This window comes from Pleuronectes platessa, chromosome 13 (assembly GCF_947347685.1).
Source record: "Pleuronectes platessa chromosome 13, fPlePla1.1, whole genome shotgun sequence".
Taxonomy (NCBI): Eukaryota; Metazoa; Chordata; class Actinopteri; order Pleuronectiformes; family Pleuronectidae; genus Pleuronectes; species Pleuronectes platessa.
The window spans coordinates 15,593,718-15,610,560 of record NC_070638.1 but is presented as its reverse complement, the minus strand read 5'-3'; the positions used below and the strand labels follow the sequence as shown (position 1 = coordinate 15,610,560).

Genomic DNA, 16,843 nt, shown 5'->3' with positions numbered 1-16,843 from the left:
CACAAAGTCCATCACGCCACAATCTGATCTAGGATGTAGGCGTGGAGTCTGTTGATATTGCGGTTCAACATTATTGTATGTACACAATCTGTCAAGAGATATGAGCAAATCAGATCCCAGACTTCCCCGAGCACGGCCAAATAAATCACACCCAGCGTTCCGCCAGTGAAACCGTCATTTGGAACTACTGCTGCTTGTTGCCGTGCTGGAAGAAACTTCTGCTGCAATAAACGTGACGCTATTTCTGCAGACTTCCTTCACATGGGGGTTTATGGCGCCATAATGTCATTTGTTATATGGGTATGCTACTGAAAATATTTGGTTTGGAACAGGTGGCGCACGCAACAAAACGTTTTCTTTCAGTGGAGATATAACTTTGAGCTGTCATGTAGATTGTGGATGTGATTGATGGCCCCTGCATGTCTGAACACAGCTTCTCGTTTTTTTACAGTAAACAAACAATCAGAGGAGGGAGACAGAAGGATTTTTGATAAATGTATTCCGTTTTTTAATGTGTTACTGTGGGTCGAAACTTAAAAACTATTAAATTATGATAAACATTTTCTTCAAATTGAGTTAAACTGAAACAAACTAACAGCTGAGCTTCAGAAGGTAATTTTCAATTTCTCCACATACATTGACAACATGTAAACAGCTTAATTCTTATTTTAAAGAATGTGGACATTTAAAATAATTCAACTCTTAATATTAATAATTTAAAAACACTCGATAAATAAAGTTAAATTTCCATAAAACCAATCAGAATATCTCAGGCTAGATAATGAACTACGTTTTCGAAGGAAAATGCAACAAACAGTGAAATAAAATAGAATAAAATAAATCAGGATCATCCATTTGTATGGTCATTATATTAAAAGTGCAGGATTCGAACAAGCGTCGACAGGAGTTCATTTCAGTCCGTGCTGCGTCTCCTTGTGTCTCCTCAGGTCCACTTTCCTCTGGAAGCCTTTCCCGCACAAGTCACAGCCGAACGGTTTGAAGCCCGTGTGTTTCCTGCTGTGCGTGATCAGGTTGGAGCTCTGACTGAAGGCCTTCCCGCACACCTGGCACTTGTGCGGCTTCTCTCCTACAGCGGGAACAAAAAGGCACAAGGTCACATGGAGGCTGGTTTTAACGCATTACGCACGGCGAGGCCTTTAAACATGAAACGTACGAGGACTTTGGGTGCGCAGTGTCTCACCTGTGTGGATGAAAGTGTGTTTTTTCATGTCTGACTTCTGGTGGAACCTCTTCCCGCAGTACTGGCACGGGTAAGGCCGCGTGTCCGAGTGGATGAGCAGGTGCGTGGACAGTGTGGAGGAGCGCTTGAAGCTTTTGCCGCAGATTTTACAGCTGAAGCTTCTCTCCTGACAAAAATAATTCAAAACATTAAGTTTAACCTTAGAAATTATATATTTTTTAACTTCCTGATGGCAGAACTGTCATATAGAGGCTCTGCGTCAGGATGTGCGGCCCCTAGGCCTTTGAGCAGCTTCCAGTTCGGGGCCTACCTGTGAGTGAACCGCTCTGTGCTGATCCAGGCTCACCGCGTGTCCGAAGGTTTTCCCGCAGATCCCGCACTCAAAGGGCCGCGTCCCGCTGTGCGACCGCCGGACATGAACCTCCAAACCGTGAGGTGTGGAGAACACCTATAGGGAAATGCACATAAATTACATTTACACTTACAATACATGTTATAAAAATTTAAATAAATATATTGTAATAACACAATTTAGCTTAAGAAGATTATCCACAAATAAATGTTACAATAATAATGTATTATCTTGATAATCAATAACACAAGATCATCAGCATCTCTGAAGTGAAGCTCAATGAACGAACCTTGTAACATTTAATGCACTTGTATGATCCATCGGACTCGAAGCTGGCGCTGATGAACTCGTTCTCAGACTTGATCTCCGCAATTGGGGGCTTCTGCTTTACATCCACATACAGCTCCTCCGAATCCCGCATCCTGCGGATGTGTTGGGCCGTTGAGGAATAATCCTGGTAGCATCCGGCCACAGGACCTCGCTGTGCGTAAAGCTGCTCGGTGCCGCTGTCCTCTGGTCCATAGATGCTGACGGGTGAGTTCGGTTCTCTGTGGCCCTGGTGGTGGTGGTGGTAGGGTCTCTGGACCAGGTGCCGCAGCTCGGAGCCGGTGTATGCCGACCAGGAGTAAGGGAAGAGGGGGATGTTGAAGTGGTGACCGTCCTCCGCTGCTGGAGTGGAGCACTTCTCTGAATCTGGGGGTCAATGTCGACGTATTGTAAGTTTGCATGCAAACTGACGAGCGGCAGTTTATGTCTTAAAATGTATCATTTAAAATCTGCACTGGGCCTTACGCGGCTAAGTACATTTATTTGATTAAAACCCTCAAATCTCTGCATCAAAATGTCGCACCTTACAAACATGCTATAGGTGAATATTCAATTCGGATTAAAAAACAAATTAGGTGCATCAATCAGCAATGGACTCACAGATATTAAAATTAATAAGTTTGATCTTTGTTTTCCTTTATTATAATATAACAACTATGCCATACAGAGTATACGCACTCATTGGGTGTGGTTTAACTGCAATTTAAAACTAAGGGTTCTTAATAATTATGACATTAACAGGCTTCTAGAAAAGTTTGCTGAGTTGTTCTGACTCTTTTAAAATAGCAAAAGTGTTAATGAAACATGAATTTGAACAAACCTGGTGAGGAGGAGGGAGACGGGGGACGCCAGAAATCACAGTCGGGGGATCGGTCACACACGCTGCCTTCACAGCTCAGCGGGGAGCTGGAGGACAGCGAACCCGGAGACAGCAGCCGGGACCCGGGGGACAGACTGTCAGCGCCGGCGCTAACATCCTCATGCGGCTCCAAGTTCTCCGCCTGAGATTTGGTTTCTGTTGAAAACAGAGAACAAGTTAACTGACTTGTCTTAACCAACAACTTTTTGTTTTTACTTTGATGTTGAATTAAATCATTTTCATGAAGTTAAATCGCTCTGTCATTTGCACAATTCAACCATTTTCGTGCGTAATTACGCACAGTCGAACTTACCCACGCACGCTTGAGCCAGGATAGAATCCAACCCGCTGTAGACATCGTCCAGGTAGCGGGGCTGGTGGTAGCTGTGGGCCCGTTTACTCTTCACCAGAAAAGACCTCGGCATGTTTGTTCTCCTTCTGTCGGTGTGAGCTGCTGATCGGGTCTGAAATCCTCCACTTCACTCCACCCGTCTGCGCCCGGCACTGACTTTAACTCCGGACAGATTGGGACACTATTGGTTGACAAGAGAGAGACGGGCGTTGGGATTTTTGGCAGCTCATTACGCATGTGCAAAGACGCAGTGCCGTTTACCAGGTGTCACGGTGCAGGTGGTCGAAAGCAGGACCTCCTCTTAATCCACTCTGAGGGTCCCGGCAAATATGGGATTGAGGAGAGGATATTGAATGTATTTAATGGCGCTCTCAGAGTTGTAGACTCAGTTAAACAGGGACACTTTGTAAGGGACACATCTGACTTCAGGATCTTAGTCAATAGGATACAATGGGTTAAGTAACGATCCCTCGATCTACTATAACTTTTACTAGCTTTTATTCCTGCAATTAATGTTTCTTATGTGCGCATATCAATTTCTAAGCAGATGGCACAGTTAGAAATGTTACATCAACATTATAAGACATTGAGATAAATTCAAACTAACACTCTGATACACATATTGAAAATACCAGCGCAACATTGGGCTTGTTGGAGTCCCATTCAAACCATATGCGATTGTAAAGACTATACAATGACATGTTGAGTGCGTGTGTCTGTGCTCGTGCGGTATTGTGGTGCTGCAGGCTGTGATGGATAATGACCTGTTTGTTTGACGCTTGTAAAATGATCCTGTTAATGAGACGCGCGCGGCCGCTGCGCACAACAGCCTGCCGGTGGAGAGCTGGAGTATCTCTTTACAGTGACACTGACTGCAGCCTGTACTGCTTTACATCATTAATACCCCCCCCCCCCCCCACACACACACACACACACACACACACACACACACACACACACGCACACACACAGTCCACTTAAAGAAATGCAGAAGAAACTATATGTGTTTAAGAAAACAGGTGCCAGTAGAAATCTGTCAAAGAACAAATCATTGCGCAGGTTTTGGTTCTCCGGGTGTTCAAGGTCTCGCTGAAGCAGAGCGACATCGATTTTTGTTTGTTTTTTTGTCAGATGTGGGAACAGAGTTTGTTTGATGCAGCTGCAGTAAGTTTAGAGACCTGCAAGCAAAGCGCGGAGAGATAGTGAGAGGTATAAAGCTTTAAACACATGTCCTGTACTCACACACGAATATATCCTGCAGCTCTGAGGACACACACACACACACACACAAACACACGTACACACTGTCCTGACCTCTGTACGCCTGGATTCTGAAAGTCTTAACACCAGGCACAGGTTGTAGAGAGAGACCACACAAACCCTCTCTCTCGCTCTCTCTCTCTCTCTCTCTTTCCCCCCCCTCTCTCTCTCTCTCTCTCTCTCTCTCTCTCTCTCTCTTCTTCTCTCTCTTTAAGTCTCTTTCCTCCCCTCTCTCTCTTAAGAAATTCATTTCCATGTCAGTCAGCCATGACAAGCAAACAAAACCACTGATTCTTGTCTTGATTAGATTCCAGACAGGTGCCACAATCTTTACACATTTGAATAAAGCAACAGTAAATCAGTGGCATTGCCTGTTAGAATTAATTTAAATACTATTTTTATAGCATGTTGATGTTGATGCATTTTCTTACTGAAAAGGGTCAAAAAATAATAATCAGCCCTTAAAATTTGGCAAGCAACTCAAATTTGTAAGGTGAACTGTTGATCTCTCCTCATCACAGTGTCGGAGCAAAGACGCCATCAGACTTAGGTTTCCTGTTAAAAAAACAGATGGTCAGACTCCAACTAAACTAACACACATCTTAAAGATTTAACTGTAGTTCATCTCAACATCGCTCCAACCTGGGGCAGCCTACAGCACGGAGAGAGAATCCAATTCACCCTTCGGTCTAGTGCTCAGTTGCTCACTCTAATGAAAAACTTAAACACGTGTTCATTTGAGCTAAGTCGTCATAAAGTCCTCTTAATTGTGCCATGGACTTTTGGGTGAAGCCCTTAGTAACCTCGTTTAGATAAGTGCTATACAAATAAAGTTATTATTATTATAAATAGGACAGGTCTGAGGTCTATAGCTGCTGTTTGACATTGAGTTCATTCTGATAACAAAAAATAAAAAGCTGAAGTGAGACACACTGTTGATGTGACACCGTTCGGTTCAAACTCAAAGTCACACACTGACTCAGAACAGGAAACCAAACACAGGGTAGAAAAAGGACACTATCAGTGCTACCACAGCCACCCACCCTCCCTGTCGTGCACGCCACCACCTCCTCTTCCCCCCTCGCAGGCCTTGATTCTCATCAAGGTGGGGGGGCTGTGATCAATTTGATTGGGGGGGAGGAGGATGAGAGGAGAGTCGTTCTTGTATTTGATCGCTTTGCTTCTTTGCAGCAGCAGTTTGTCGAGTCTGCCTTGTCGAAAGTGCAGATCACAGCCGCGTGGTTAAATAAAGACCTGAGTTTATGTTCTCAAGATCAACCTCGAGCCCTGTTTGGGTCAGAGAGAGACTGCGAGAGCCCCTCATGGTTTAAAATACATCAAAGGCAGAAGCCTTCCTACCACATGTGTGTGAATGTCGATGAGTGGAGAACAGAGCACGGCCGCTTGTCAGAACATTGTCTTGATTTTTTTACGCTGCAGCCTGATTGAGTCAGAAGTGGCCATTGTGATTCACTCATCAATCAAAGTTTTTGGTGTAGCACACATTCACAAATCTGTATTTGCCTCATTCCCATAAAGCAAAGTAGTTTTGGCCCACATCCGGCACCCATGCTGTACAGAATGATGGCACTTTGGCTTCTTGCTCTTGTTTGTTAGATGAGCCTCAAGTAAGCCAGAGCAATACCACATGTCAACCCCTAGGTGTTAAAGTTGGCCCAAATTACTTTTGTGCCATAGTCACCATTTACCACATGGGCCACTCTAGGTTCACACCTAGGTCCCATCTTGCCTAGAGCACCTCATGTTTGCCAAATTAAGGTTAAGTTTTGTTTTGCGAGACTTGCTTCACATTTGCTGAAGTGGGCAATTTTAATTGAAATTTTTCACATCAATTTTGTCTGGGTCAAAAGAAGTCTTGAGGTGCCACGTTACTAGAGAGCTTAACAAGATGCAACATCCTCTGCCCTTAAATCTCAACAAGAGGGAGTAAACTCTTTTAACCTGGGATTGAACATGTAGAAGCCTCAGAGAGAGTTGCAAGTGAGAGATCCCTCCACCAGGAGAATGAAGTGCAGTAAAATGTAACAATTACTACAGAATGATAAATGCAAACAGTAGCACAGTGAAAGAAAACCATGGCATCAATGTGGCCTTCTACCTCACTTACTGCTGTGTTGCAATATCAAAGTAAAGTTTGCTAGCACAGGCTAACATTAGCCTCACTTTGCCAACTAGAGCACAATCCTCTAACAAGGCATTAGTTACTCCCATATTCAAGTTAGAATCCAAAATCTGAAAATGAAAGAGCCAAAGAGCCAAACTTGATATTAATGATAAGACCTGGGAGTCAAAAAAGGAAAAAATATTAAAAGTATTTCTGAAGTTACACAGTCTCACTTTAAGTCAAAGTGTTGCCAAATGAAAATAAAATACATTTTCGTCTTGAGTGAAAAACAAAAACAAAACATTTCAAGTGTTTAAAGTCATTCATTTGACTTTTCTTGCAGATCTTAATCATGGAAGAATGATTTCATTCGATGGACTCCAAGCGATGATTTAATGCCATTATAGCTGCTTGTGGGTAAACTGACTTTCCCTTGTTCGGGTCCCAGACGCTGAGCGTGAGCGCTCACCTCCGCAGCCCCGCTCTGCGGTGGCATCTCAATGAAAACCACATGACGCTATCTCATCCCCTCACAGGTTCCTCTGGCCCAGGAACTGCAACCACAGTGCAACAGCCCTCGCTCTAAAACCACCTCTGTCCCTTTCTCTACTTACTGCTGCAATCTGATTTTAGTCGTTTCCCCCCCACCATCATGGGAGTGGTGGGGCGAATGTAATCGGGCTCTCAGCTGGCCCCAACTGCAGCCACCAGATAGGGACCGAGTGTGAACACAATGAATGATTTACTGGACGCTGCTGACCGCAAGTAGACTTCTTCTTTTGCTCTGAATGTCGGCAAACATCTTGTTTTTCTCGCTTACTTTGCTCCAAAATTCTTCCGCACGAGAAGAGTTTGTGTCTCTTCTACCGAAAAAAACTGATTTATGTTGATTCACCTGATTTGACTCTGTTTGGCGCTGGCAGATCCCAAAACTTTGATCCAGGTTCAGCTTGGCTACGATAGAAGAAACAGAGAGAAGAAACCCTGAACACAAACTGCAGGTCGTGTGGATTTATGCAGTAAACACTCCACAAATCATCTCCCTCCACAAATCATCTCCCTCATCCATCACTATGATCAGCCCCCCCCACCCCCGCCTGTTTGCAACCAGCCCGTTTCTGGTTGTAAATTTCCCCCCAAATACTTAGAAACTCATCGGGGACGTTGGAGTGTGGATGTGAAGAAACCTGCTCAGAGCTTCCTGGTCATTGTGTCGCTGTGCAGAGAGCCGTTTGAAAGGTCAGAGGTCACAGTTCTAAATAAGCCCTCGGATCATGTTTGTGTCTGTGCATTTATTTATTTCCTGTGTTGTTTTTTTAAATTACTTTTGTCTGTACGCCAGCGAAATGCACTTGATACTTTCTTTTTAGAAATCATGTTCTTGTTTTTCGTGAAGCCGATGCTCGGAAATCGTAGGTGCCTCGGTTCGTTCACATATCTGTCACACAGAAAACAACACTCTTGTCTGTTTCAGGGTGTAAAACCCACTGTCACATGGGAGGGTAGCGAAAAACACAGGCTGGCCTTTCACACCGAAACTTCATCTCGCACCATCTCTGCTGCGCCTGAAATATATTCTGTCTGGTGTTAAAGTTAGCAGAACTCAATTTAGTTTCAGCAGAACTGATTTTGCTGAGTTCGAGGGGTGTGATACGTGCTTTGTGTCACCCAAGACCAAAAGCTGTAACTATACTTGGTATCCACTTTATTTTCTTACTCTGAAGTGTTGACAAGCTGATGTAGTGTGTGCATGTGGCCAATTGTGGTTTCAACCCTGTCCATTTGTTAGTTTGTTAGCAGGATTACGCAAAAACTAAAGTGCGGGCTTTCACCAAACTCGGTGTACGGATGGGAAATGGGTCATGATGAAAGAAGCAATTCAATTTTGGGGTGGACCAGCACACACAAGTTGGACAAATTAATCAGCCAAATCAAGGTTGAACTATTTCAGAATCTGAATTTTTTCGATTTGGGATTCTGAATTGATTATGTGTATCCACTGATTATGTTTTCACCTCTGTCCGTTTGGTTGTTAGTTTTTCAGCCCATAAACAACTGAACAGATTCCCACAAAATTCTGTGAAAGATGAGACATGGGCCAAGAGAGAAACCATTACATTTTGGTGTGGATCAGGATTATAAGTAATTTTCACCAGTGGCTCAGGGCATTTGATCTAATGCATGAAATTAGATCAAATCAGGCGTATTTAGGGAACTGATATAAAGGAATGTATACAATTAGGTGCAGATGACATTACTTGTCCAACTCTAACCCCCTCCTCTCTGAACCAAGAGTCACTATCTCGCCTCCTATTCTCTTACTGGTTTTAATAAGACAACAACGTATCCCCCCCAATCTTCTTACCAGTGGCTCTCTCTTTGGTTTAGAATTGATTTTAAGATTCTACCAGTCACTTTTAATACTTGCCTCATTCCAAACTACACAACAGAAATGTTGACCCTATATGAACCTCGCAGCCTCAGCTCCTCCCTCAAGTCTGTAGGTAATTTTTTTGGGGAATGACCGGCCTGAGGAGATACCGCTCACAGGATCAGTGACTTCTTTTAAATGACTTCTTAAAACCCATTTTTACAGATTTGTCTTTATGTGATGTTCAAGTTTCATCTTTTTACATTTTATTTCTTTTATTCTTTTCTCTTATTTAATGTCGTCCGATTCTTTTCATTGTCACTATTCTTTTAATTCGTTTTTACTGCTTTTATGTGATGCTGTCCTCGTATTGCTCTTATTCATGCACCGTTTTTATTAATGGGAGAGCATGAGTAGTATCTTGAGTCTGCTTTGTCTGTCCGAGCACTCTGTTACACCCTGTTTTTAAAGGTGCTGTGAGGTTATCATAAAAAATCCGGATCCAGCAGATTTTATTGTGGTTGCGAATAGGGTAAGCTCTTTTCAGCCACTTTACAGTTACATATTTTGGCGCAAATCCAGACAAAGGGCAGACCCTGGAATTATTTATCACTCTCTTAAAGATGGTGACATGCAGCTTTTTGGCGGAGGGGAAAAAAATCATAATCTTTACATTGTCTGGATCAAATGAAACTAAAGGCAATAAGCATTTAGTCAGAATAGTGTCACGTGTGAATAGTCTTCTTATCTGTGGTGAGCCTCGAACACATATGTTGATGTGTGACTTTCTGCAAGTCATTTCCACTCTGCTGTTTTCTCACTGTTTCTCTCTTCTCTCTGTTCCATTTTGTCACTTTTAGGGTGAAGCCGAGCACTCGCTGGTGGACGTCCTTGCAGATTTTTCTGTGAGACAACTCACTGACGGAGTTAGATCAGGAAGTGACCGTATTGATTATCGGTGTCACTCCTGCAGCCCCGTCACACCCTCCACTCCCAGTGCGCACCCTGATGAACTGCTGACCACGGCTGCAGAGGGATGACTGGACAGCTCTTCGTTGTGAAATCAGTTCTGCAGAAACAACAGCTCGAGAGTGCGGGCGAGAAAGAAAAGCTGTCCCCAAGAGTGACTTTGACTTTTTCTTATCTAATGTAGAGAACATCTGCACCGAGAGTGACAGCGAGGGATTATTATCTGTCACACTCGAGCAGAAAAGCAGAAGATCCAGCTTCCTGTTTTCTTCAGTGGCTGTTGATCGGGTAAGTTAGAGTTAGTCTCCTGATTAACTATCTGGCTTCATCAAAGTCACCCATGGCCCCACACTGCCATGCCATACTACACCACTCCTCACCATACCATGCCATGCTGTGCCGTGTCATACCTTGTCATATACCAGGACATGCCCCATACAGTGCTTTGCCATACATACTGTTCTGTGCCGTGCCATGCCATAGCATGCCATGGCAGGCCATGCTAATCTACCCCACACTGCAGCCCACACCATTCCATGCTGTGCTGTGCTGTGCCATTTAGTGTAGTATGGTTAAGTGTAGTGTCGTGCTGTACCATGCCATGCAATGCCATTTATGGTAAATATATTCAGCAATATCAGTAGTGTGGTAATAAATACTCTGGATTTTTCATTTTAACATATATTGTTAAACCCGTTTACGTCCCCGTCTGACTACTGTGACAAAATAGTTTAGGAAAGAAACTATTTAAGATAATACAGATCAGCATCCAGCGGGCTGGGTAAAGTCAGTTTGAAGTCTGGTGCGGCTGATGTGTTCACACATGAAGCTCAACCGGGTAAAGTCTCTGCACTGCGCATGTGTGAAAATGGCTTCGGACTGGTCAGTGACATTGTCAATTTTGTTCGTAGATATGATTCATACTTTTTAACGACATCTGCTGCTGGTACCCTGACTAAGAAACCTCTGTGGTAGACATGTTCACGACTTCAGCTCTGTACTCTGTAGGAGTGTTTCATCTGTCAGGCCGTTCAAGTGGCTTGCTGATCATTGATTACCCATTTAAGAATTTATCACAGTTTCTATCCTAGCTCCAGGTTCAAGTTCACTTGTGGACGAGAACGTTGTAGGCATCAGTTTTCACCATATTCAGGTTTCAAGTGATATTCATGAGAAAGATTTTCGTCAAAGTGATTATGCAGCAAACTCTTTGTCATTTCAAGCTGACTTTCACAGTCTACAAGATAATACAGAAGTTGCAGGAACAAGTGTCACGCAGAGCATAGAGGCATGGTGGTTATGGTTTTGCAAAGAAAATTCAAATCTCAATAGCCTTCAGTTCTTCAATATTTGCAACAACCTTTCTTTGGACATAATGCACGGCATTCTTGAAGGGGTTGTTCTGTATTAGATAAAGTAACGGTTGGATTATCTCTCAGAAAAAGTTTTGTCAAAAAATAATCTGTATTATATTATACTTTACCATTTATTCAACCAGCAAAATGGGAATATTTCATGTTTACACTATCAAGTTTTTCGAGCGTACATAGTGAATGAACTCTGAGCAAAGTATAAATATGAGATAAATGCTATTGGACAGCCAGCTCAGCCAAAATTCAGCTGAGTTTCAGATTTAGTAATCGAATAATGTGACCTCAGCCTGGATGAAAAATCAAAGCCTAGGAGATTTCACCATTTATTTTTGTTCCAGTCCAAACCAGCGGCATTTTCCTGAGTAGCTTGATTTCACAACAGTTGCTACTGTAACACCAAGAAAAGTAACTTCACCAACTGTCACTGAAAGTCAACAGGCCTCACTTATTCTTATTTCACAATTATTGATATGTTATGTCCCTGAATCATGAGTGGTGACTTCTAGTTATTATTCAGAATCAGAATCAGAATCAGAATCAGAATTCTTTTTATTGCCATGTATATTTGCACATACAGGAAATTGTCTTGGTGTGGTTGGTGCACTTTACAAACAACAAATTAAAAAAAACACAATATTGAACAATATAACAATATAAAAAAAACAACAGTATATACAGTTAAAGAGTTACGTGCGGTTTTAAGGTGCAGAGATTGGTAATAGTGCCAGTAATATAGAGTTAGAAATTATGTGCAAGGGTGGGTGGGGGGTGGGGGGGTCAGCAGAGTCAGTGTGATGCAGGGGGCTTGTTTGTGAGCCCCACTGCCATGGGGAAAAAACTGTTCAGGTGACGCGAGGTTTTCGTCCTGATGGCCCGGAACCTTTTTCCGGACGGGAGTCTCTGGAACAGGTGGTGAGCGGGATGGGAGGGATCAGCAATGATCTTGCGGGCTCTCCTACTGGTCCTGGAGTGGAACAGGTCTATGAGAGCCGGCAGGTCACAGCCGATGACCTTCTCAGCTGACCGGATGATCCGCTGCAGTCTGCCCTTGGCCTTGGCAGTGGAGGCAGCGAACCAGACGGTGATGGATGAGGTGAGGATGGACTCAATGATGGCTGTATAAAACTCAACCATCACTTTCCGCGGCATGCTGAATTTCCTCAGTTGCCGCAGGAAGAACATCCTCTGCTGGGCCTTCTTGATGATGGAGGTGATGTTCTCCGCCCATCTCAGGTCCTGTGCGATGATCGTCCCCAGGAATCTGAATGACTCCACTGTTTTAACTGGGGAGTTGCACATGGTGAGAGGGACGGTTTGAGCTGGGCTCCTCCTGAAATCTGCTACCATCTCTACAGTTTTTAAAGCGTTCAGCTCCAGGTGGTTCTGGCTGCACCAGGAAGCCAGGCTGTTTACTTCCTCTCTGTAGGCGGCCTCGTCCCCATTGGAAATTAATCCAATAAGGGTTGTGTCGTCAGCAAACTTCAGAAGTTTTACAGAGGGATGGCTGGAGGTGCAGTTGTTCGTGTAGAGGGAGAAGAGGAGAGGAGAGAGCACACAGCCCTGTGGGGCTCCAGTGCTGATGGTCCGGGTCTCAGAGACAAGCTTCCCCAGCCTCACGCGCTGCTTCCTGTCGGTCAGGAAGTTAGTGATCCACCTGCAGGTGGGCTCAGGCACGCTCAGCTGTGTCAGCTTGTCCTGGAGAAGAGCTGGGGAGATGGTGTTGAATGCGGAGCTGAAGTCCACAAACAGGATCCTGGCGTAGGTGCCAGGGGAGTCGAGGCACCTACGCCAGGATCCTGTTTGTGGATCCGCATTATTGATACGAATGTTATATTTCTTCTATTTATTTATAGGCTTATTCCAACAGTATGTTCTCAGTAGATCCCTTAAATCAGACTGCGGCCCATTCTACAGAGGATATATAATAATAGTCATTGATTGTTCCTTTTAGATTTACTTTCAAAAGCTTTTTCAGGATTTTTATTATTATTGTTTTTACAGGACACACTAAAAATAAATCACAACAAATAAATAAAACACTAAACCCCACTGTGTGTTTGTATCAAATCATTTAGTCATAACCTTCATCAGAGAGAAGAAACCTGACTGAATCAGTGTTGCAGAAGGCCAGTGAGCTCCTGCTGTCTGTGTGGCTGCTGCCCCCTCTAGGCCACACATGCTGCTGACTTCCGGTGCAGCAGGGGGCGCTGCCGGCTCCTGGCGAGAAATCGGGCTGCGGAAGACTAGAAACGTCAGACTTCCGCAGCCCGAAGATAGAGGCTGAGCTGAGGAGGAAGAGGACGACAAGCAACATAAAATGGTGCGTAAATAGGACACTTTGACTTTATATATAAACTCAGAGCGGTCGGTCTGGGTGTTTAAATGTGTGTGGGGCGGTGGTGAAGTGTTTGCAGTTGTTCCAGGCTCAGATGTTTGTGGATGTTTGCGGCCTGTTGGTTTGCTCCAGGCCGGTGAAGTGTTGAGCTCCAGCGTGGCACTTCATGGCGGATGAAACCTCAGCTGACCTCCTGCCATGCTGGATCTCAAACACTCATTCACAAACACTGAGCTTTTGCAGACGAACTAAATCCCCTCTGTGGGACAACGTCCACACGGAAGTCTGCTACAAATGTGGCCATGTAGTGTTGCCTGTGTGGTTCCCCACTCTTTTCGGTCGATGTTAGCTAGCATGCTAACACGCTGCCTGCTCTCCTCAGGGTTTCGTCAAAGTGGTGAAGAACAAGTCCTACTTCAAGAGGTATGAAGTGAAGTTCAGGAGGAGGAGAGGTAATTACTGCACGTCAGCGCTACAGGATCCGCACTGAGCGTACGTCATTGAGTCAAGCGCTTATTAATCTCCATTAATAGTTCCTTTTGTTTTTTTTATCAGAGGGGAAAACCGACTTCTACGCTCGCAAGCGCCTGGTGGTGCAGGACAAGAACAAGTACAACACGCCCAAGTACCGCATGATCGTCCGGTTTTCTAACAGGGACATCTGCTGCCAGGTCAGTAACTGCAGGACTCCAGTCAAACTCACTAAATTGTGATCACAATGTTTAAATGACCAGATTTAAAACAAACTCCTTATTTCCTGTCCAGATCGCCTATGCAAAGATTGAAGGAGACCAGATTGTGTGTGCGGCCTACTCCCACGAACTGCCCAAATATGGCATCACTGTAGGCCTCACTAACTACGCTGCAGCCTACTGCACAGGGCTGCTCCTGGCCCGCAGGGTAAGAACACACAGTGAGCTGCAGGTGTCACTACAGACAACACGTGTTTTGAGTTGTGTGCTGAAGTTGCAATTTCCCAGAAGTCCAATTTGTCAGATCAATTAAATCACTGGATTGTAAAAAAAACAGCACACGCAATGGTGAAACGTGTCAGTGTGTGAAGTGTCTTTCTCACGTTTTCTGTTTGTATACCATCTTTTTTCAGCTGCTGCATAAGTTCGGCATGGACCAGGTGTACGAGGGCCAAGTGGAGGTGACGGGAGACGAGTTCAACGTAGAGAGTGTGGACGGCCAGCCGGGGGCCTTCACCTGTTACCTGGACGCAGGCCTGGCCAGAACCACCACGGGAAACAAGGTCTTCGGAGCGTTGAAGGGGGCAGTCGACGGAGGGCTGGCCATTCCTCACAGGTGAGTCTGATAAGAGAATGTAGATTGTGTGTCTTATCTATGCAGTTTTCAAGCAAGCGCACAAGTTAGCAATTTACAAGCAATCTCGGTTATTAGTCAAACTGTTGAACACAGTTGCTCATGTAACCCTGATCATGATGCCTGTGGCGGATCGGCGCCTGTTCTCCAGGCAGCCGAACGGATACGTCTTATGGCTGCTGGTTCTATTTTGCTTCTTGATGATGATACAAAACCCACTGAGCAAAATGTAGTTGGTCCTTCATTTGCATTAGCTGATGTTTACTGTCCTTTCAAGACGGGGCTGAGAGAAGCAAGATGAACCAAAGCAGACGTTATTGATTTTATTGAATTGTAAATATGTAGCAGAGCTCTATAGAAAACTGAACATTGTTACAATGACACTGAAGGTCTTAAGAATACATTGAAAGAATTACAATTTAAAAGAAACCCAAATGGGGGAATATATTTAGTGTTTGGAGATGCTGGGTTGTCTGACAGTGTTGTGATCTCTGCTCTTGGTTGTTTCTAGTTTGAAACGCTTCCCCGGTTATGACACAGAAAGCAAAGAGTTCAACGCAGAGGTGCACCGTAAACACATCATGGGCATGAACGTGGCCGACTACATGGCATACCTGATGGAGGAGGATGAGGACGCCTACAAGAAACAGTTCTCTCGCTTCATCAAAAATGGAGTCACGTCAGAAACGGTAAGATTTTAACGACATGAAAACAGGACACGTATGAGACGTAGTTAAAGCGTCTGTGACTTTGGTTACTGGTGTAATGTCCAACTCTTTGGGCAGATAGCCTAAATTTATATTCCTTAAATTATGCTGAAGTAGCTGGTGGATGAAATTTGAAGTAGTTGATCATAAAACTAACAGTTTAACATAAGTTGCCTCATCAACCTGATACCACTCATTCATGTCCAGTCTCATATTGTCAAACTGGCCATCAGGATGTGCCATTTAATAATAAAGTGTTTATCTGAGCAAAATATTGCAGTTAAGCGCCTGTCCTCCAGGCAGCCGAACTGATCCGTCTTATGGCTGCTGTTTGTTTTCTGCTTCTTGATGATGATACAAAACACACTGAGCAAAATGTAGTTGGTCCTTCATTTGCATTAGCTGATGTTTACTGTCCTTTCAAGACGGGGCTGAGAGAAGCAAGACAAATCAACATGCATGCAGTAGAGTGCATAAACATAAACAACAACAAAATACACACCCGTTTGTCTGTTTTTGTTCTTTTCAGGTAGAAGAAATGTACAAAAAAGCACACGCCACCATCAGATCGAACCCCGTTCACGAGCAGAAACCCAAAAAAGACGTCAAAAAGAAGAGGTGGGTTCCTGATTTCCATACTTTTAATTCTCTTAGCCAGTGCTGGTGAACACCTGAGGAAAAAACTGAAAAGTTTATATTATTTAAAAAAAAACTTATCACACCAGACATTTGAACATGTCCAGGAACCGAACATGTGCTACTGTGACTGTTGGCCAGCATGAACGTCAGGACTGTGAAACTGAAAAAGGAAGTCATAGATTGAATTATTTCTATGTGCCTTTCCTGCTGTAACAGGTCAAAATGGCTGTGAAAAGGCCCATTGTGACAATGTAAAACCTTAACATACCCACGTCGCATTATTCGGACAGGGGAAATAAACGTCCTCAATTTAGCTTCCGCTCCATCTTGAAGTGCTGAAAAATACTGGGAACCTCCCAAAGCTGAGAAGACAAACTTTTCTCTCCATGACTGTGCTGAATGTTAATGGAGTCTTTATTGTCTCTTTTTCCGGGGCAGGTGGAATCGCGCCAAGTTATCTCTGGCACAGAGGAAAGACCGCGTCGCCCAGAAAAAGGCCAGCTTCTTACGAGCACAACAGAAAGAAGAAGGGGACGGTTAGAGGCCCGGCGATGGGCCCTGCTGCAACAACACACACTTCAGACAAATAAATTTATTTCAAACTCATGCTTGTGTCTGGCTCAGTCCATTATTACCTCCACCAAGGG

At 44.1% G+C, this 16,843-nt stretch overlaps 2 protein-coding genes across 8 annotated transcripts; one reads left to right on the top strand and one right to left on the bottom strand.

The window, feature by feature from the left end:
• Positions 1–482: 482 nt before the first annotated feature.
• On the bottom strand, positions 483–4,509 carry LOC128454142 (zinc finger protein Gfi-1). Of its 7 annotated transcripts, XM_053437402.1 has the most exons (9): positions 4,334–4,506; positions 3,856–3,975; positions 3,353–3,402; positions 3,053–3,272; positions 2,701–2,895; positions 1,843–2,246; positions 1,512–1,649; positions 1,202–1,367; positions 483–1,087 (listed from the first exon to the last, which is right to left on the bottom strand). In XM_053437402.1, the coding sequence occupies exons 4-9, from the start codon at positions 3,162–3,164 to the stop codon at positions 909–911; spliced, it is 1,194 nt and encodes a 397-aa protein (XP_053293377.1). In that variant the 5' UTR covers positions 3,165–3,272; positions 3,353–3,402; positions 3,856–3,975; positions 4,334–4,506; the 3' UTR covers positions 483–908. The 7 variants fall into 7 exon arrangements, with proteins under 7 accessions (XP_053293377.1, XP_053293375.1, XP_053293374.1 ...); XM_053437400.1 differs by lacking the exon at positions 3,353–3,402 and having other exon boundaries at positions 3,856–3,978; XM_053437399.1 differs by lacking the exon at positions 3,353–3,402.
• Positions 4,510–13,375: 8,866 nt separating this feature from the next.
• Positions 13,376–16,802, top strand: rpl5a (ribosomal protein L5a). The gene is made up of 8 exons (XM_053437151.1): positions 13,376–13,509; positions 13,907–13,976; positions 14,080–14,195; positions 14,290–14,424; positions 14,630–14,832; positions 15,362–15,539; positions 16,087–16,175; positions 16,635–16,802. Exons 1-8 carry the CDS (start codon positions 13,507–13,509, stop codon positions 16,735–16,737), a joined length of 897 nt encoding a protein of 298 aa, XP_053293126.1. The 5' UTR covers positions 13,376–13,506; the 3' UTR covers positions 16,738–16,802.
• Positions 16,803–16,843: the final 41 nt, after the last annotated feature.

Coding starts and splice junctions, on each gene's coding strand:
- LOC128454142 (XM_053437405.1), bottom strand. CDS start 3,164: ATGCCGAGGTCTTTTCTGGTGAAGAGTAAACGGGCCCACAGCTACCAC. Junction 2,896..3,052: donor CCTGGCTCAAGCGTGCGTGG/GTAAGTTCGACT, acceptor TGTTTTCAACAG/AAACCAAATCTCAGGCGGAG. Junction 1,368..1,511: donor ACAGAGCGGTTCACTCACAG/GTAGGCCCCGAA, acceptor TATTTTTGTCAG/GAGAGAAGCTTCAGCTGTAA.
- rpl5a (XM_053437151.1), top strand. Junction 14,196..14,289: donor ACAGGGACATCTGCTGCCAG/GTCAGTAACTGC, acceptor TTTCCTGTCCAG/ATCGCCTATGCAAAGATTGA. Junction 14,425..14,629: donor GGCTGCTCCTGGCCCGCAGG/GTAAGAACACAC, acceptor ATCTTTTTTCAG/CTGCTGCATAAGTTCGGCAT.